A 20,927-nucleotide genomic window follows, 5' to 3' on the forward strand; every position below is an offset into this window, starting at 1 on the left:
TGCGAGTAGCTTACTGGGTTGAGCAGCCATCTGCTCAGTCTGGCTGGGAGGAATTGGTCTCCCGGAGATTGGATCAAATTAACCACAGCATCACCAGCAGCAGATTCACCAGTCAAAAGCAGGATCAGCATCACCAGCAGCAGATTCACCAGTCAGAAGCAGGATCAGCAGCAGTTAAGGTAAGTACCAATTTAATGTTCAGGCTTCTGTATTTCAGATTTTAGTTACTGTGTGTGAATGTTTATTACACAAGGGCTCATGTAGGGCCACACAGAGGCAACCAAGTGTTGCGCAGAGCACGAGAGAGGCTAACGTGTCTGATGTAGAGGCCCAGAAAGTTGATGCAGGGCCTCCTGGGGCTGATGCAGGCCAAGAAAGGTTGACACAGGGCTAGCGTGAGATAGAGAGGGGCTGACGCGGTCCAGATTGGGCAGACGCTGGGGTTGCAGAGCAGTTTTGTGCTGAAGAGCTGCTGGAAGGATTTTCTGGGGTTTTAGCCAGGAGATTTCTCTCAAACTGTGAGGTATAGCTGCTAAGAAAATTCTCTGTTGGGTAATCCAATTTCAGCACCCAGATTGTACTATGATATTGCTTAATAAGAAAACCCTCAGATAGCTGCGCCAACTATCCCGCATTGGGTTTTTCCTGGGACATTGGTCCAAAAATAATGGTGTCATGTGGTGGGTTTGTTCTTGTTTCTTTTAGTTGTTGATCTGTAATATGTTGAGCATGCACTGGTGTTTATTTTCAATATTTACTTTGTAAATAACTTGTTAAAGGAAAAATAACAAGTAGGTAGGAATAAATCAGAAAAGGTGCATAAAGGGTTTCTAACTAAGTAAACTTAGAAACTTCAACATGAGAGAGGAGGAGAGACAGTGAAGCTGGAGGAAGGATTCCAATTCCAATGAGTGCATTTGTAGAGAGGCAAGTGAGCCACAGTGAGTTTGACGCAGAGTAACGCAGTAGCCTCTAGAGGCAATTTCGAATCTGTGCAGAGTTTTAGTGCCAGAAGTTGGGCAGAGTTTCTGGAGGCCAGGAGAGACATTTTCCCAGACATCAACAAACCAGATGGCTTGAGGAGAAGAAGGTTCAAGCTAAGTTCAAAAGTGACTGCGCTAGGGTGACGCAATGGCTACGCAAAGCCAATTTGGATGGCTGAATTTGAACTGAGGTCAAAGCTCGAATTTTCCTGTGGAGTGAGGAATTTCCTCACTAGATTTTTCTTTCCAGTTTTTCTCAGTAGGATTGCTAGTTTTGGCATCCAGTTGTACTCATATTATTTCATTGCTGCATAATAATAAAACCCTCAGCTGCTGCACCGGTTTTCCCAAGTTGGGTTTTTCCTGGGACATTGGTCCAAAAATAATTGTGTTATTTTATGTGTGTGTGCTAGTATTTCTTCCAGTGTTTATTTGTGTATTTTGCAGTGTGATTGATTCAGTATTTGCTATAGAAAATAGTAAATAAATTGTTAAAAATTAACTTAACAATTAGGATAATTATTTCCAGTTGCTGCAATAGGATTCGGGTTTCCGAATTTTCACAACTTGTATTTCACAATTGCATTGACCTAGTTCTGGTCATGAGTTGGACATTAATATACTTATGTCATCTTATCTTATTTGGCTTCAATATTCGGCAACATTTATTAGCATGGCTTCATTGCTCTTCAAAGGCTGTCTTTCCCCTCCTCGTCTTGCTGGTTTGGCTTTGTTGTTTTGGATGCTTTGCTAGCTTCATTGCTATGCAGCATGTCTGCCTTTTCCCTTGTTCTCTGCTGACAATGCTACAGTCTGCAAAACGATGCCTTGTGCTCTTTAGTGTTTGATTGTTCTTGCCGTTTGTCCAGACTCCAAAGTGATTTGTGTCCCCTGCTTGCAAAATCTTGTCACTCAATTTGTGTCACCTTTCATCATAAATGATTTATTTCCCCAATCATGGGTTTGCTGCAAAATTTGCGTTACAGCTTACCCTCACTTGGGTCATTACAATAATCCCAGACAAATTCCCTCTTTCTTAGCATTTTCAAGTTGTTTTAGCCCTTGGGTTTGTTGGGGAAAAAACAGCCAACAAACCTTTCATTGAAGAATCTAAAAATTTCTAAAGCACCTCCATTTCCATAAATTCCACTGCCTCATAGATTTCTAATGCCAAAATTTGGTCTCCAATATTTTGCCTTTCTATAGATTGAAAATCCTCAATAGTCAAAATCCAGCTCCAATATGCGCATATATGGCTTTTCTTAATCTTTTCTGTTCTGAAGGGTAAAAAAAATTGTTTACAAATGAAGGTTTTTTCATCACTTAGCTTTTATGTTTATTTTATAGAGTCTGACTGTCTAACATGACAAGTCTTGTTGAGTTTAACTAATGTTGATGGAGTATATTGAGCTCATTGTATTAATTGTGCTGAGTAGACTGAGGACTTGTTGAATGCTCAAAAGGCTTGCTGAGCCTTGTAACTATGGTTTGTTGATTAAAGTTAATATATAATATTTCACATACAAAGAAAGATATATATATATATATATATATATATATATATAGAGAGAGAGAGAGAGAGAGAGAGAGAGAGATTCATTTGTTTATGTATATTTGGGGACACTTATGCCTTAAACCACCTCTATTACCTGTTTCCGTCAGCTTAGCAAAGGCACAAGAATTCTTGCATTTTTTCACTTCCGCGTTTCAATTCCAGGTGTAAATGTCATACACTTACATTTTTCTGGTCAAGTACTTGAAATCTAAGAGAATAGATCTGTTCTTTCATACCTGGATTGAGGATCTGGATTGCATTAGAGGATTATATTTTGGAACACTTCCTTTTGGGTTTTGAAATTCGTTTTAATGACATGATACATTTTGTAGCTCTACATTGTCCCACCTATCACACGCGTGACATTGAGATTAACAGAGAAACACAATGTTATTTATTCTGTCTGCAGCATGATATCTTCTCATTTTTCAATTTAAACATAATTGTATTAACATGATGTCCAATTCTTTAGCCAATTTGACTAACACTATAAACTGGGTACCACTAGTTCAAGGATAGCTTGCAATTTGTGATTTTCAGGGCGCAAATATCAAATGACAGGCCCGTTATATTGATTAGCATTCTATCTTTCTTGTTGTAGTTCCAATAATTCTTTTGCTGCAATTTATAAGGTCATTTTTTATTGTGTACACGTTTCTTAATTTTTGGCTCTCATACTGACTATTTTATGTGACCAGCGAAGTGGAGTTATTTTTATGAGTGGAGATGTCCATTTTGGTGAAATTACAAGATATGATTGTGGTGTCAGTTATCCACTCTATGATATCACTTCAAGTGGGCTTACTGAGGCAGTAGAATATGTCGTGCCATCTTCTGTTTCTTTTTTGGTAAGACTTGCAGCAAGGTTGACTCCCAGTACTATGAGAGTGTTTGGGAAACATTGTCGATATAAATCATGTGTATACGGTATGCAACTTTGATTCCAGTTCCTTTGTCATTGCCCTGAGGGTTGCAATAATTTCCATTAGAAGACTAAAATTAGGCACTTAAAATGTTTCTGAGATGTCTATTGTTTTATCCTAACCTAGATTGTAGACCACCTTCTTATATCTGGAAATAAATCTTTTATGACATTCCTTGTATTTATTTAGTTGGCTGTTCATTTTCATTAATAATTTGATAGGTTTCCATCACACGATGAACATGATAATTCAAATTCCCTATGTTATGCAAGTGGTTGTGTCCTTGTCTATCTGTTATCATTTCCATGTTTACCTTTTTCTCTCTCTCCCACTTTCTTTTTTTCATTTCCCTGGATGAAAATACAGAGGAAGAAATAAATTCATTGCTATCTGCTATATAATTTTAACACCATTGCATATCCATCTGAACCTTAGTTGAGAAAACTGTTATTGATGAAAACTGTATCTTTTGAACGGCTTGATGTTCCAGGAAAAATATTTAATGGAACTGATGAAAATTTCAAGAAGACATGACGTGTATCCTTTTACAAAGCCACTTTTACCATAATATAATTAAAATTAATTTCCTATTTAGATTATTAGTTGTGATATCTACAAAAACATGCGATGAAACTAGCAACGGTTTCAAGCTAAGAAGATAGGATGTATGCACCAATGCTAAACCATTGTCATGAGATATATGCAAGTAGTTGAAATTAATCTAAACATACTTTACAACTAAAAATAAGATTAAAAAAATTGTTTAGTGTCAACTGAATACCTTCACCAAGATTTATGCAGAGCCTAGGTTATTTTGTATTGGAATGATGGTTATCTTCATATGTAGTCATTTATGGCTAAATGCCCTCTTTATTGTATTTTTTTATATTCGACCAGGTCAGCCTAGTCACCTTCATGGGGGTGTGTGACCTTTTTATGTGGACCCATAATGCCCTCTTCAAGGGATGCCTCCCGTCTTGAAAGGAGACCTCACTTGAGTTGTGGATAAAAACAAACTCTCATTTTTATCATCTCATCATATTGATTCACACTGATTGATTGTTTAGCCTACAAGCACCATATCTTGTGTTTCTCTTGTTCATGGGTTCAAACTTCAACTTCTCTTCTCTTTATGATGTGTTTATGATTCATGCTAATTTAATGTTTGTTGGTGATTCCATTTGATCCTTCTCTCTCTTGCAAACTAAACATGGTATTAGATTAGGTGTAAACTTTCTCTTATTCAGCCACTTATTTGAAGCCAATCCAATGTTGCAGCCAATAAACAATGTCGAATGGCTGGTTAAGCATTGCAACTAGGGTTTTCAACCTTTTTAGCACTTTTGAGGTCTAAAATCTAGGGTTTTCAGCATTTTTTAGGACAACACAGTTTTCTAGGGTGTCTACCCTCTATCTCACCAACACCCTTCTTTTTTGGCATTTTTTGGGTCCTTTCAATGGATTCAAGGAGACTTTTTGCAAATTGCGCCTGTTACCCGCCAAAAGTGGGTACTCCCAAGAGAGAATTTCTTCTATTCATCTTCTTCCAGCCAGCAGCCCCTAACAACAACCTTGTAGCCGATGTGATGTGCCACTTTATCTCTACCACCTGCATCAGTTGTATATTTTCTCGCCCATTTGTCAGGAGCACATGTTAGAAGGTGGGTAATCTAACCCAAAGGATGTGTTTTTCATTGTGCAATCGGGTGCTTATGCTTGTTTTCCATTTGGGCATTTTGGCATGGATTATTGGGTGACTTGGAAGAAGGAAGGGCTTTGACCGTGGTTTTGTTCCCTCACCTTAGATTGGGGGTTAATCTTCAATCCTAGTCCCACACGATCTCCCATATTGGCCTATATCTTTAAGGAGGGCGCTACTTGGGAAACCTTGATGTTGGTAGCATGGTCCTGTTTACCCATTCCATATTATCTACTCCCCTCCGCACATTACAAGCCCTATTCCACCATTTCCCTTCGTTGGGTCCAAATGACCATTGGATCCACAGGGTTTGGCACACCCCCTCCCGTTGTCCACATATTTGGGTCGGGCCGAGAAATGTTGCCCCAAAGGTTGATGCATCTAAAGGAAAGTTAAAAGCATATCATGGCCATAAGCAAGAAACAAAAAAAAATCTTAAAATGCAAAAGATGGTTAGGACATTAATAATAGCATGTGGGAAAAAGCTAAGCATGAGCTCTACCCTTCATCATTATGGCCATCACCCTATTTCCTAGAGTCGGATTGCCACATCACATCAATAAAGGAATCCATGTATGTCCCAACTCCTGTTTGGCGATGAACTGCCCCACCTTTAAGGGGGCAATAACTACTACAAATCATTCACAACATGTTATCATTTCCTAGAGATCCGCGCAATAATACAAAGAAAAATCAAGAAAATGCAAAAGGAAAATAAAGAAGGGTGGAAAAATAAAGGCTAGGGTAATCCATGCAACTGCGATTGCTCCCTCCTCACATTTGTATACCAAATATGTGGACTTCCTCATTATTTCTACCCCTTGGACGGTGGAATTTGGCTTTGAGACCACCTTAATCCCCATCCATTCCACCATTATTCGTATGCCACCTATTGATTGAAGGATGTACTAGGGACATGTCTTTCCCCTTAGCGACTGGGAATACCTAATAGGATTGTTTATTAGCCACTCCTACCTAGGTAGGTGTTGACCACACTTTGTCAACAGTCTAGGAAAGCATAGTACAAATATGAGAAGAAAATTTTTTAGAGATCAAAGTCATCACAACTTCTTTATGTCATTGTAAACCCAATTTTTGCAAGTTGTATTGTAAATGATGCTAGTATGACTATTTAATTATGTAACAACACCTAGGTAAGCCTCTGATTTTGGTAAGGGATTTCATCCTAGGAAGTTTTTAACCTCACCAAATTACATGTGTTTCAAAACAAAGATAATCGACAAAGTTTTTCTTCCATCTTCAACCCCAAAGCTAGGGTGGAATTCATTGACAAGGTTTTAGATAAGTCCTAGTGTTATATCGAATCTATTGTAAAAGTGTGTTTGGGAATAATATTAGTACATTTAGCTAAATTATTTTATTACATGCAAACTTGGTTTCACACTAGATCATATTGTGTCGCAAAAATGGGTAAATTATTGAGGGTCTAAGTCTAAATGTGTTTTCCCCTTTCAAAGGGTTGAATTTGTAATTATTTGATGTAAAAATATTTTTGTGCATGGTCTCTCGCAATCAAAAACCATGGCTAAAAATATTTGAAGGTGGAAAAATCATTAAATCCCCTCTAGTGTCAATTAATTAATTTTTCTAGCTAAATTAAATAAAAATTCTAATCCATACAATTAATTAATTTTGAGTCAAAAATAATTATAGATAAATTAGTTTCTCTCAAAGCAAAAAATAATAAAAAATTCGTGAGTAAAAAACTGAGTCAATTTTTGGACGTCCCCCACCAAGGTAAAAATGGATCTTTTCAGAAAATTTGAGTCATTGGACCTTGGTGGTTAAGTCAGTCAAATTTTGAGGAAATTAATCCAAAGTATTAATTTTTTGATTAATTAAAAGTGGGTTTTAAGAAAATTTCAATTGTTTCCTCAAAATTAAAACTTCAACGGTGGAGATTAAAAGATGATCAAGTAATTTTCAATGGTCAAGATTATTTTGACGAGGATCAAGTCAACTAGCCATTATTTTCCATTTGGAGGGGTTTCTCTATATAAAGAATCCTCTTAGCTTCTTTTAGATATCTTTGTGTAATATCCCTTTTCAGGAATATCCCTCAAACACAAGCAAACTCCAACCAGAGATGGATTGGGAGGGCGTTTACTAGATATGTCGCCTCTGAAAAGAGAACGAGATTTGGAGGCTACCTAGCCCTTTCCAGACTCTGTCTAAGAGTATAGGAGAAAAACACACAAGTGGTATAGTAGCCGGGAAGTTCAAAGAGATAAAAATAACAGTAGTGCAACATACAATAATGTATACATGGAATATAAGCAGATACTCAAGAAATGTAGAGAGAAATGCTAAACCATTTTATTATACTGAGTAATGGAAAGAGTACAAGAGGTGATCAAAAAGATAGCACCTCGACTTGCACAAGGCAAGTGAAGAAATACACTCCGAATGGTAAGGAAATGGCCTCTCTCTGAACTGCATCCAAGCTGTCGAAGAACTATTGTGCTACTGTTACTACTGGAATCAAGTGAGGATTTGGGGTTGTTCCCCTCCTTAGAAGATGCTGAAACTCTGGAATCAACCTCTGCTCAATAAACCCAGAAAAGCCCAGAAAGCTTTTCTAAAATAGCTAACCCCCTAAAATCAACCCCTTGAGGATCTACACTATCCCTCAAGGCTCTGCGCTGCCACTGAAGATAATCCTCCAAAACTCTACCCGAGACTCTGCCAAAATCCTCCAATATGCAAGGGCTGATCCCTTGCTCAATCTGCAAGCTCAAATCCCCCACATAAACCCAATCCAAAGCTCCTACCAAAAGAGACTGTGTCCTCCTCTCTCAAGACTGCGCAGTCATCAAAATGCTCAGTTCCTCCTCAACTCCAAACATCGATCCTCCTGCAAAAGACTGATGAAACTAACTTGCCCGAGCAGGCACTCGAAGTTCCCCTGGGCTAAGGGTGAGATCTCCGAACAGAGACACTCAATGCACTAAACAGTGCTGCAGACAGGCTAATCAGCCAGCGTGCTCTAAGTCGAAGTGACTAGCTCAAATGCAACATAATCGAATGCCCAAAATGAGGAGGTTCCTCTCTCCTTTATAGCGTTGGCCTCTCTCAAAACCCTAAGGCCCACCTCCTCCAACGTAGGCTCTCTCTTGCCACGTGCTCCTCTCCATCTGCGTAGTCCCTCCAAGTGTGTACGTGGGCCCCTTCTCTACGTGGTCCTTTGGACCCCCTTGGCTCCCCTTTTAAGTTACAATGTTGTGCTACTAGAGAGTGACTTTATTCAAAAAGTGAGCTATGTCCCCCTTTCCTCACCTTTTTATTTATAAATAACTATAGAAGGCAAAATTGAGAAAAATCGAATATTCCAATTAGCCATGGCTAATTAGGAATCTTACAGTCTGCCCCAACAAAATGTTGCTTGTCCTCAAGCAACTGAAGTGATGGATGCTGCAAAATTTTCTCACTCTTGCATGTGGCATCCTGATCCGATAAATTCTTCCACCTCAGTCGATCAACGACGACAAAGATACAATCCTTGCCCTGTACCATGGGCAACCCTGTGATGAAGTCCATCAAAATACACTCCCATTTCCCCTCCGGAATGGGAAGGGGCTGCAATAATCCTGCGGGATGGCTCATCTTCCCCTTGTTCCTCTGGCAAATATCGCACTCTCGAATATGCTGGAATATGTCCTCCTTGAGGCCCTTCCATGAGAACCTCTCTCTAATGGATCTGTAGGTTTTGGTAAACCCCTAATGGCTGGCCAATGGTGAATCATGTGATGCCTGAAGTATCTTCTTCTTGAGCTGAGATCCCTCAGTCAAGAAGATCCGGTCCCTGTAGTAGATGATCTCATCGACCACCCTGTACCTGTCATATGCCACCTGCCCATCCAGAACCTCACATGAAAATCTGTCCTTGGAGTACTCTACTAAGAGTCGAGCCCTCCAGTCTGTGTCCAAGCTCATAAGAGACAACGTGGCTGGTCTACGTGAAAGGGCATCTGCTACCACGTTGTTCTTACCCTTGACATACTCAATGTCAAAGTCATATGCTTGGATCTTATTGATCCACTTCTGCTGCCTCTCCTGTAGCTGTTTCTGCTCCAAAAAGAACCTGACGCTGTTGTGATTAGTCCTCACCTTGAACCTGTTACCCACTAAATACTGCCGGAACTTGGCCAATGCATGCATAATGGCCAGCATCTCCTTGTCGTATATAGAATACAACCTCTCGTGCGGAAGGAGCTTCCAGCTCTCAAAGGCTATAGGGTGACCTCCCTGCATCAACAGTGTGCCGATCCCCTCTCCCAACGCATCACACTCCAAAACAAATGGCTGCGAGAAATCTGGCAATGCAAGCATTGGGCAGCTGCTCATAACCTCCTTGAGCCTGTCAAAGGCTCGCTACGCTATATCTGACCAACTGAATACCCCCTTCCTTATTAGATTTGTCAGGGGTGCAGCAAGCTGTGAGAAACTCTTGACGAACTTTCAGTAAAAAGTACAAATGCCAATGAATCCTCGAAGTTCTGCCACGTTCCTCAGCTTTGGCCAATCTCTGATGGCCTTGATCTTCTCCTCGTGGACTCTTACTCCGTCCACCCCTATGATGTGACCCAAGTACAACATCTCCGTCAACCCAAACTCACACTCGGAGAGCTTGGCATAGAACTGCTGCTCCTCCAAGATGTGCAACACTGTCTTAATGTGTTGGAGATGCTCCTCCCAAGTCCTGCTGTAAATGAGGATATCATCAAAGAACACCAACACAGACTTCCTTAAGTGACTGCGGAAGATGTGATTCATGTAGGACTAGAATGTAGCTGGGGCGTTGGCTAGCCCGAAGGGCATCACCAAAAACTCAAAGTGCCCATAGTGACACCTAAAGGCAGTCTTGGGAATGTCCTGCTCCCTCATGCGAATTTGATGGTACCCGGATCTCAAATCAATCTTTGAGAAGAACTGTGCTCCTCTCAACTCATCGATCCTGGGTATGGGGTACCTGTTCTTCAAGGTCTTCTTGTTCAAGGCCCTGTAGTCAATGCACATCCTCAATGTGCCGTTCTTCTTCTTCATCAGCACCACAGAAGAAGCAAAAGGACCGGTGCTCGACCGAATGTGCCCAAGAGCCAGCAACTCCTAAATGGCCCGCTCAATCTCATCCCGATAGGCCTTGGGATGCCTATAGCGGGTAGTGATCATTGCCTGTATGCCCTGCTCAAGCTCAATGGTGTGCTCAAACCCCCGGTCCGGTGGCTGCTCCAGCAGAATCTCCCCAAACACTGTGGCAAACTGTTCAAGGATGGACTATATCTCTGGGTGCACCATCTGCCCTATAGTCCTTGCCTTTGATGCACGCAGCTTCACTGCCCACTCTATGTCTCCCTTCTAGAAGACTGCCTCCATCTGATGAGCCAAAACAGTCTGAGGCAGATATGTGTGTTGTCCCTGTATCTTCTCATGCCTCCCCGTCTTCTCATCATCCCACTCCATCTCTAGGGCCTTCCAATCTGTCGTGACCTTCCCTAGGGTGATGAGCCACTGAACACCCAGTATCATGTCGGTGTCCGGAATATTAACCACGAAAAAGTGGTCAGTCAGTGTGTAGGTGCCCATCATCACTGATAACTCTGGGACATAACGAGCACACACCATGGTCTGATCTCCTAGGACCAAAACTGAAAATCCATTGAAGCTCTCTGTCCATATACCTCTCCGCTCAACCATTGTGCATCGATGAAGTTGTCGGTTTCCCCACTGTCAACCAAAACTGATACTTGTTGGCCACGTACTGTCCCCTGTACGCGCAGAGTTAAATACTTGGGAATTTCTCGCAATGCTGCAAGGGCCCCTCCGGTAGGTGCAAAAGTTGCACCACCTGCTACTGCTGGTGGAGGTGGCAAAGGATCCTGCGCGGCATGACTATCTCCTGCCTCCACATCATCCTCCTCATCCTCTTCCCCGCTGCTCTCAGAGAAGACCTCAATAAAATGTGCTTTGCCAGTAGCACATCTATGTCCTGGTGCCCATGGCTCCTGACAGGTAAAGCACAACCGCTTCTTCTTCAGCTCCCTCCTGGCATCATCATCAATCTATTCTCGTCCTGGCATCATCATCAATCTGTGCTCATCCTGGATTCCCCTTTGGAGGCGGAATCCTCACATCCTTCCCCTTAGGCTGGAAAGCCTGTCTCTGGGGATAAGGTGTCCGTGTCCTGGGTAAGGCATCCTGTAAGTGTCGGGTCTTGCTAATAGCATCCTGGAGTGTGGCTGGTCTGGTGGATCTGACTAGGCCCCGAAGTGGCTCTGCTACCCCCTCAACAAACATGTAGATCCTCCGTGCCACGGATAGATCTGGCACCATCACTGAAACCCTCAAGAAGTCTGCGATGTAGGTCTTTGGGCTCCCGGTCTTTTTGAGCCTCGTCAGCTCAACAAAGTGTTGTTCCGAATCCCTCTAGTCAAACCTCTCTATCAATCTCCTAGTGAACTCGGCATATGTCGTCACTATGGAGTGTCCGAGTGTAACCATCCCATGGAACCACCAGTCCTGGGCCTCACCATCCAAATGTAATGTCGCCACCTTGATGGCCTCTGTCTTCGACATCTGGTTAAGCTGGAAATAGATGTCCAGCTTCTCCACCCAAGACTTTGCCGAACTGTTTGATGAACCATCAAACGTAGGCAAGTGGAATCTACTAGTTGTGCGATGGGTGTCTCCATCATGATAATGCCGGTATCCTCTGTGATGGTCGCGGGGTCTACTATCTCGCTGGAGCTGAACAAAGTCTCTGAATGAGAGAGCATCTCTGAACTCCTGCCCATAGGCCTGGTACTATACAAAATAATCGCCCATATGACCGGGCTTTGCCTCCTGCTAGGCTTCGGCCCTCGTGTCTGCTCCTAGGAAAGTGGGCATGGTAGAGCGTGTAGGGGCATGTGAGGACATCTGCTGAGTAGTATCACTCTGAGTGGCACCCTACTCTGGCAAATGGTGGGATGTACCTGATCCCTCACCAACCTGGAAAACCCGTGGGTTTTCACACTGTCTAGCCTCCACCGCCATGAATCTCTGTCCCATCACCTCGATCTGCCTCGACAGATTCCACACTGATTTGAGGAGCATGTCTGCAAATCTCTTCCCGTCCTCATCTGCCATTGGATCCTCCTGCTCCGCGTCCACCACAGGCCCCTCATGTTCTGTGTTCACCACAGGCTCTTCCTATTCTGTGTCCACCACCTGAACACAGTCTCCCTCTCTGTAGGTGTTCTCCAACCTACGCTCAATATATTTGTATTTCCTACCTTTGTAACAGATGTAGGGCTTCTCCCTTAGTGTCATAGACTGCTAGCTCCACAGGCTGAGCCAGATCTATGCTCTGATACCACTGTAATATCCCTTTTCAGGGATATCCCTCAAACACAAGCAAACTCCAACCAGAGATGGACTGGGAGGGCGTTTACCAGATATGTCGCCTCTGAAAAGAGGACGAGATCTGGAGGCTACCTGGCCCTTTCCAGACTCTGTCTAAGAGTATAGGAGAAAAACACACAAGTGGTATAGTAGCCGGGAAGCTCAAAGAGATAAAAATAACAGTAGTGCAACATACAATAATGTATACATGGAATATAAGCAGATACTCAAGAAATGCAGAGAGAAATGCTAAGCCATTTTATTATACTGAGTAATGGAAAGAGTACAAGAGGTGATCAGAAAGATAGCACCTCGACTTGCACAAGGCAAGTGAAGAAATACACTCAGAATGATAGGGAAATGGCCTCTCTCTGAACTGCGTCCAAGCTGTCGGAGAATTGTTGTGCTGCTGCTACTACTGGAATCAACTGAGGATTTGGGGTTGTTCCCCTCCTCAGAAGATGTTGAAACTCTGGAATCAGCCTCTGCTCAATAAACCTAGAAAAGCCCAGAAAGTTTTTCTAAAATAACTGACCCCCGAAAATCACCCCCTTGAGGATCTACGCTATCCCTCAAGGCTCTGCGCTGCCACTGAAGAGAATCCTCCAAAACTCTACTCGAGACTCTGCCAAAATCCTCCAATATGCAAGCGCTGATCCCTTGCTCAATTTCCAAGCTCAAATCCTCCACATAAACCCAATCTGGAGCTCCTACCAAAAGAGACTGTGTCCTCCTCTCTCAAGATTGCGTAGTCATCAAAATGCTCAGTTCCTCCTCAACTCCAAACATCGATCCTCCTACAAAAGATTGATGAAACTACCTTGCCCGAGCAAGCACTCGAAGTCCCCCGGGGCTAAGGGTGAGATATCCGAATGGAGACACTCGATGCACTACACAGTGCTGCAAACAGGCTAATCAGCCAGCGTGCTCTAAGTCGAAGTGACTAGCTCAAATGCAACATAATTGAATTCCCAAAATTAGGAGGCTTCTCTTTCCTTTATAGCGTTGGCCTCTCTCAAAACCCTAAGGCCCACCTCCTCCAACGTAGGCTCTCTCTTGCCACGTGCTCCTCTCCATCTGCGTAGTCCCTCCAAGTGTGTACGTGGGCCCCTTCTCTACGTGATCCTTTGGACCCCCTTGGCTCCCCTTTTAAGTTACAACGTTGTGCTACTAGGGAGTGACTTTATTCAAAAAGTGAGTTATGTCCCCCTTTCCTCACCTTTTTATTTATAAATAACTATAGAAGGCAAAATTGAGCAAAATCGAATATTCCAATTAGCCATGGCTAATTAGGAATTTTACAGTCTCCCTCGGCAAAATGTTGCTTGTCCTCAAGCAACTAAAGTGATGGATGCTGCAAAATTTTCTCACTCTCCCAAGTGGCATCCTCATCCGGTAAATTCTTCCACCTCACCAAGAATTTCGGGACCATCCTGCTTCGCAGCTGCCTCTCCCTGGTATCAATAATAGCCTCTGGCTGCAACACAAATGCCCTTCATCATCCGTGGGTGGTAGCTCATCTGTCACTGTCACCTGCTGCCCCAATGCCTTCTTCAAGCATGATACAAGAAAAACGTTATGAAGTTCACATCCTTCCTACTACTACATGCTCATGCAGCTGCCTATAATCATGAAGATGTTAAGATGAAGCTCTTTGGCATTTCATTAGAAGATGATGCATTGCATTGGTACTTAGATAAGCCTGATAACTCTTTTGACTCTTTCCAAGCCATCATTGATGCATTTAAGGGGAAATATGGGAACAAGAAGGAAAGAAGATATTTATTCAAAGCCATTAACAACATTAAGGAGAATGAGAATGAAGTAGTTGATGAATTTAATTAGATGGTAATACCAAAGAAATGACTCAGTATTATAAGCCTCCAAACAAGTCTCTGTTAGAGAAATATCTTGAAGCTTTTTGTGTTGATACATCTTATGAAATAAGATGTGAAAACCAATTGATTTAGCTATTGCTCAAGCTATAGCCGAAGAGTTAGAAAAATATAAGAGAGCATCTGGTAAATAAAAAATTCCTGGTTTTGAAAGAAGTCTGGTCAAAGCTAAAGGAAAGTAAATAAAGGAGGTAGAGCATGACCCAATTAAGGAATTAACTCAAATGATTAAAGAAATGAGAATTGAGCATGCTAGAGAAATGAGTGCCATGCAATCTAGGCTGATTCAAATGGAACAAAATCAAACTCAGAATGTTTAGCCTAGAAATAATAATAATAACAGGGGTAACAATAATCCATGGCCAAGAAAGAATCCTCTCAATGATCAAAGGCCCCCCACTCCGCTGGAATCTGCTAATGTCGTCGATCAACCTATTAGACCTTGTGAAGGATTTCATGAAGAAAGTTCGTATGCCATTGCTAGAAGACTCCTAGATGAAGGAACTAGTGAACAAATAAATAATGTTAATAAAAATTCTTGAAAGGAAGGACGTTGCACAAACATGATCCCCTAATCTTTCACTATCAACAATTCCAGTGATGAAAAGGATCCTATCACACAAATGTATGGTGAAACTCCATCTTAAGAGAAGATTATGGAAATTGCTAGAAGCAAAGGTTACATGTATCAAAAGAAAAACAAAGATCAGAATCAGGTTAAGCAATAGGTTGCATCTAAAAGTTGTCCATCAGGGCTAAAAATTGATTGGGCTGCGTGGATAAATAGTGTTAAAATTTCTATCCCAGTGTCAGAACTTTTAGAGATTTCTTCCCAAAGAGTCGCAATTTTCAAAGCTCTAGGCATGGCTCAACAGGGTAAGACTGATATGCGCCAAAAAGATGAAGAAATCAAGTTAAAGGATCTGAATTGCTACATGAAAAATGAAGATAATCAACCTTTCTTCCTGACTTTAGAAGTTAATGATCGCTTGCTTCACAATTGTATGCTGGATTCCAGGGCCTCAACCAATGTCATGACTAAGAAGGTTATGGACCAGTTAAACTTGAGAATTTCAAGGCCCTATCACAACATTTGTTCTATGGATTCGAAGAATATTGAAGTCCTCAGTGTGGTTAAAGACTTGCAGGTTTCCTTGGCAAATTATCCATATAAAATTATCACCATGGATATAGCAATCATAGATGTGCCAGATGTATGGGGAATGCTTTTATCTAGGAAGTTTGTAGCTGACTTAGGAGAATGCATTCAGTTGGATCTGTCATATGCTACTATTCCCGCAACAGTAGGTGGTATGGTCAGATTGTACAAAGAGGTAGAAAGAAGGTACCATGTTGAAAATCCGAAGAGGCCAAACAATGATGAGGAAATTGAACCACAGGGTCATCCTTCAGAGTGTAATGCAGTTGTGACTGAATTCTTCTAGCCTATCTATCATTTTTCTTTATCTCATCTTTCGGTAAGAAAAGAAAAAGGCTTGAATTTGATGAAGATATGTAGCGCAGTCATGAAAGTCTACATCAGCCAAAAAGGGTCAAAATTCAACAATGAACATCTGACAAGCAACCTATCGACCTACCTATAAGCAAACAGGTGTTGCAGATTGTGCCACAAGGATGAAATCTGATGCCATAAGGCATCTTTTGTATAGTATTTCTAACCCTAAACTCTTAATTAGGATTTTATTTTTGTCATTAGTTAGTTTTTTTTTTCATGCATATAAGTTTTCTACCTTTATATTTGATTTTCTAGAGTAATTTTTTCTATTCAAGCAGATGTTTAATATATACATGATGATTTTGATTTTGAGCAGATATATATTTGATGGACTTTTGTTTTCTTGGATACAAGACTCTAGATTCTCACATTCATTCAACGAAACATCATGCCCCCAAGTAGAGTCAGATGTTGACCATACTTTGTCAATAGTTCAAGGAAGCAGAGTACAAAGATGAGAAGAAATTTTTTCAAAGATCAAAGTCATCAACCAACATATTTATATCATTGTAAACCCAATTTTTGCAAGTTGTATTGTAAATGATGCTAGTATGACCATTTAATTATGTAACAACACCTAGGTAAGCCTCTGATTTTGGCAAGGGATTTCATCCTAGGAAGTTTTTAACCTCATTGAATTATGTGTGTTTCTAAACACGAATAATCGACAAAGTTTTTCTTCCAGCTTAAACCCCAAAGCTAGGGTGGAATTCATTGACAAGGTCTTAGGTAAGTCCTAGTATTATATAGAGTCTGTTGTAAAAAAGTGTTTGGGAATAATTTTAGTGCATTTGACTAAATTATTTTATTACAAGCACACTTGGTTTCATACTAGATCATATTGTGTCACAAAAATGGGTAAATTATTGGGGGTCTAAGTCTAAATGTGTTTTCCCTTTTCTAAGGGTTCAATTTGTAATTATTTGATGTAAATATATTTTAGTGCATGGTCCCTTGCAATTAGAAACCATGACTAAAAGTATTTGAGGGTGGAAAAAATCATTAAATCCCCTCTAGTTTCAATTAATTAATTTTTCTAGCTAAATGAAATAAAAACCCTAAGCCAAAAAATTAATTAATTGAGTCAAAAATAATTATATTAATTTCTCTCCAAGTGGAAAATAATAAAAAAATCGTGGGTCAAAGAAAACTCAATATTTGAAGGTCCCCCACCAAGGAAAAATGGATATTTTAACAAAAATTGAGCCCTTGGATCTTGGTGGTTAAGTCAAAGTCAAATTTTTGAGGAAATTAATCTAAAATACTAATTTTTTGATTAACTAAAAGTGGGTTTGAAGAAAAATTCGAATTTTTCCTCAAAATTAAAAATTTGACGATGGAGATTAAAAGATGAAGAAGTTATTTTCAACATACGAGATTATTTTGACGAGAATCAAGCCAGCTAGCCATTATTTTCCACTTAGAAGGGTTTCTCTATATAAAGAAGCTACTTAGCTTCTATTAGATATCTTTGGATGATGTAACTTAGCAACACTGGTATTGAGTTGTTGCTCTACTGCGAACATTATTTTATCATAATAGAAAACAATTGGGGTTTAGTTCATGGTGTTATTCTTTTGTTGATCTGTGGTATGTGTTAGCTATGTGTGATCCTATATTGTGCTGAATATTTTTTAATAAATTGTTATTTCATTTGTCGATGATAGGAACATTTTATTGGTACATGCTATCTTAGGTGATCTGATTCACCATATGATCTAACAATTTTACTTTGAGAAAATTATACAGATTTACAGGTACGTTATCTCTTGGGCTTCAAGTTCACATACTGTGGGAAAGAGTCGACTGTGTTTGAGCTCTGAGATTTCATTGTGGTAATTGATTTTGTAGAAGGGTTTTGGCCAATCCAATCATTCAAAATTATTCATCCATTGTTTATTCAAAAAATATGTTTTTTAAATCAGTATTTATTCTTGGGCTAAAAATAATTTGTTTTCTAATGAGAGGTTGTATATTTAATTTGTAAATATTGTAAATATTTGTAAATTATTTTTTCTAACCCTTGTATTTTGCAGCACTTGGGTATTTGGGTTTTTTATATTTTTGTATATATTTGGGGTTTGGAATTCTTTTATTTATTTTTGCAAGTGATAGTTCAAGGGTTTGAAGCAACAAAAAATTTTGGGCTATTCATCCAAGCAAGGATGGCTAATCTATGCCCTTGAGGGTAATATCTAGCCTCCCCAACTTCCAGTAACTCAACGTCTAGTTGAAGAAGGGAAGTCGTCCATCACTTTGGAAATTGGTAGTGATTTTTGGCATTTTTGGCAATTGTAGGCTTCTAGAATTATTTTTAGGCCCTAAGGCCTATCGGTCCTCCCTCATTTTCCATAGCCATGAGTTCTAGGATCCTCCTAGGGCCCTCGCCCCCTCCTCCTTGGCTTGGTGGCAGCCCTTTTAGGGCTTTCTGTGGCCCCTTATGGTCCTCGACCCCCTTCTTTACCCTAGCAGTAGGGCTTTAGAGGCCTTGACCTCCGTTTTCACCTATTGTCATGGGTTTGAGGAGCTTTCTTTGCCCCTCATCCCCCCTTCAATCCCTAGCGCAAACCTAAAAGGGCTTATCCCTTAGCCACTATCCCTGTTTGGGCCTCCTCTAGCCCACAACTTTTTGGAGGTTTGGCCTTGGCCTTCTCTGCCCATAGTCAACCCTCTATTTGCTATTCCTAGGCTTGGTTTGGAGTTTCCTAGCCCTAGCCTTTCATTCTATCCCTCATTCAACCATTATTCAGTCATTGATTTAATATTTCATCTCTAACATTTGGCTTTGCAGCGCTTCTAGAGCTAACTTGGTGGTTGCAGGTAGTCAAGTTCATAGGAAGCTCCTCTAGTGGAATACAAGGCAACTAGGCCTCTTGGTTTTCCCTCTAACCCTTTATCTCTATCATTGTCCTCATTTTAAATTCTGAAGCATTTTGTAATAGTAGTATATTTAGGGATTAACTTCATCTAAATCAAACCTACATTCACTAAGAATTCACCTAAGGCATCAAGAATTAATCTAAAGTCAAATTGGGTGCATATAAGTGAGTATTTGTGGATTGTGGGTTAATTTCCAGATCTGATATGTTTGCTATAGCCATATAAATTCACTTACAGTAGTGGTAAAATCACATAATCTTGGCCTAATAATTTTTATACAGTTGGCATTGTTTAGGCTTGCACCTATTGGCATACTTGGTCATTATTTGAAGGTAGTCATAATAATTTAAGGGTTGATATTGTTAATTTGGGGTAGGATCGGATGTGCTCTAGCCATGAAAATTGGTGGAGAGGCTAAAGCAAATGAGGTCTCCAAGACCTAGAAATGGCTTGGGGAAATTCCACTTGGTTAAGGAGATTAAAATAAGTAATACTTTTAATGGGTTCCTAAGTCTAAACTTAGGAAAATAAAAATATTAATGGGTATTAATATAAAACTGAGTGAGAAGGTTCTAAATGACATGGATCAAGCCAAATCTAATCTTAGTCATTAATTAGAGATGTAATCTCAGTCGTTGAAGACTCAACAGAAAAAGTATAAGAGGAGGCTTGAGGGTTAGTTGGAGATACACCAGATTGATTAGTCAGTTCGATTTTCTAGAGCAGGGTTTGCTAAGAAAAATCGAACTAGTGATTTGAGTTGCAGTGAGGGGCAGTGGGTGCATAACAGAGAGACAGAGATAGTGTTGGAAGACCAACGTAGAGGTAGAGAGGCAGACGCAGAGCCAACAAAAGTTATGTAAAGGGCCAGAGTCACTGCGTAGAGGGCCTGCGTGAGTGATGCAGAGGGCCAGAGAGTCTGCGCAGAGCATCAAAGGGCTAGCGTAAAGGGTTTCAAACTGACGCAGAGACCAGGAAGGCTAACGTAGTGCCTCAAAGAAGCGTTGGAGAGTTTTCGTGGAGCATACTTGCCGAATATTTTCTTCCGAAGAGAGGTATTACTGCTAGATTGATTTCTTTGTCGGGTGAGCTAGTTTGGCACCCAGTTGTACTCAAGAAAAACTGCTTAATAATAAAACCCTAAAAAATGTTGCACTGGTTTTCCCAAGCTGGGTTTTTCTGGGGAAAATTGTCTAGAAATAACGGTTTCCCCTTGTGTGTTTGTCTATTTCTTTTAGTTGATGACCTGTAGATGGTTGAGACTACATTGTGTTTATTTCGGTATTTATATGGTTAAATAACTTGTTCAGTAATTAAACAAGTAGGTGAAATAAACCAGATAGTGCAGGAAAATTTCTAATGGGTTAGACTTAGAAATTTCAACATGGTATCAGAGAATTGCAGATCATAGGAACGCTGAAGGCATCAGCTGAATTAGAGAATTTGTAGTAGAAACAGTTGTCCCGAGAGACAGAAGGGTTCCTAAGCAGAAGGCAGCAGAGAAGGAGTGACACAAAAGGACCTGCATCATCATTTCGAGCTAGAGAGAGGCCAATGCAGAGTCATAGGAAGGCAGAAGAGGCTCACGAAGAGCCATGTCATCCTACTCAACCAAGTAGGAGTGACGCAATTGCCCAGAAGAGCGATTCAGCCTTGTCGGGATTGTGCAGAGCCAAGGGGCTCAATTTCTTCAGTTGCTAGGGCATAGGGAGCTATGGGCAGATTGTGGAGTGTGAAGCTGGTTGGGTGTTGTTGCCGTTGAGACAGGTCACATAACAGTACCTAACGGGACATAACCAAGGTAGAGGGAATTGCTACCCAGGTGGATTTCTAGCCAAGAAATCCAGATCAATGTTGCAGGAGCATAGGAGATTAGAGAGGTGTGATTTGACTGTTGGAAAAAAGATTTCCATGAGGCAAATCGAGACTCAGAGGGAGTCTAGGAGTTTCCAGGAGGGAAATCGAGACTCAGAAGGAGTCAAGAAGAGAACTTCTAGGAGGGAAGTAGAGACACAGAGGGAGTCGAAAAGAAGAGAAAAGATGGCCATGAACAGACAGTGGGATCAGGACAGGTT

The 20,927-nt window shown here is 40.8% G+C and overlaps 1 protein-coding gene across 3 annotated transcripts in view; it reads left to right on the plus strand.

Moving 5' to 3' along the window:
- Nucleotides 1-20,927, plus strand: part of LOC149155597 (Calcineurin-like metallo-phosphoesterase superfamily protein) — a 521,819-nt gene that overhangs the window by 445,080 nt on the left and 55,812 nt on the right. For 2 of the 3 annotated variants that reach the window (XM_089445784.1, XM_089445783.1), the window contains one exon: nucleotides 3,237-3,465. In XM_089445784.1, the coding sequence (XP_089301910.1) occupies nucleotides 3,237-3,465 (229 nt within the window). The remainder of the gene's footprint in view (nucleotides 1-3,236; nucleotides 3,466-20,927) is intronic. The other variant, XM_089445785.1, reaches the window with a different exon arrangement.

This window comes from Pinus tabuliformis, chromosome 9 (assembly GCF_031772625.1).
Source record: "Pinus tabuliformis cultivar Carrire ecotype Pingquan chromosome 9, CPIR1, whole genome shotgun sequence".
NCBI classification, from domain to species: domain Eukaryota; kingdom Viridiplantae; phylum Streptophyta; class Pinopsida; order Pinales; family Pinaceae; genus Pinus; species Pinus tabuliformis.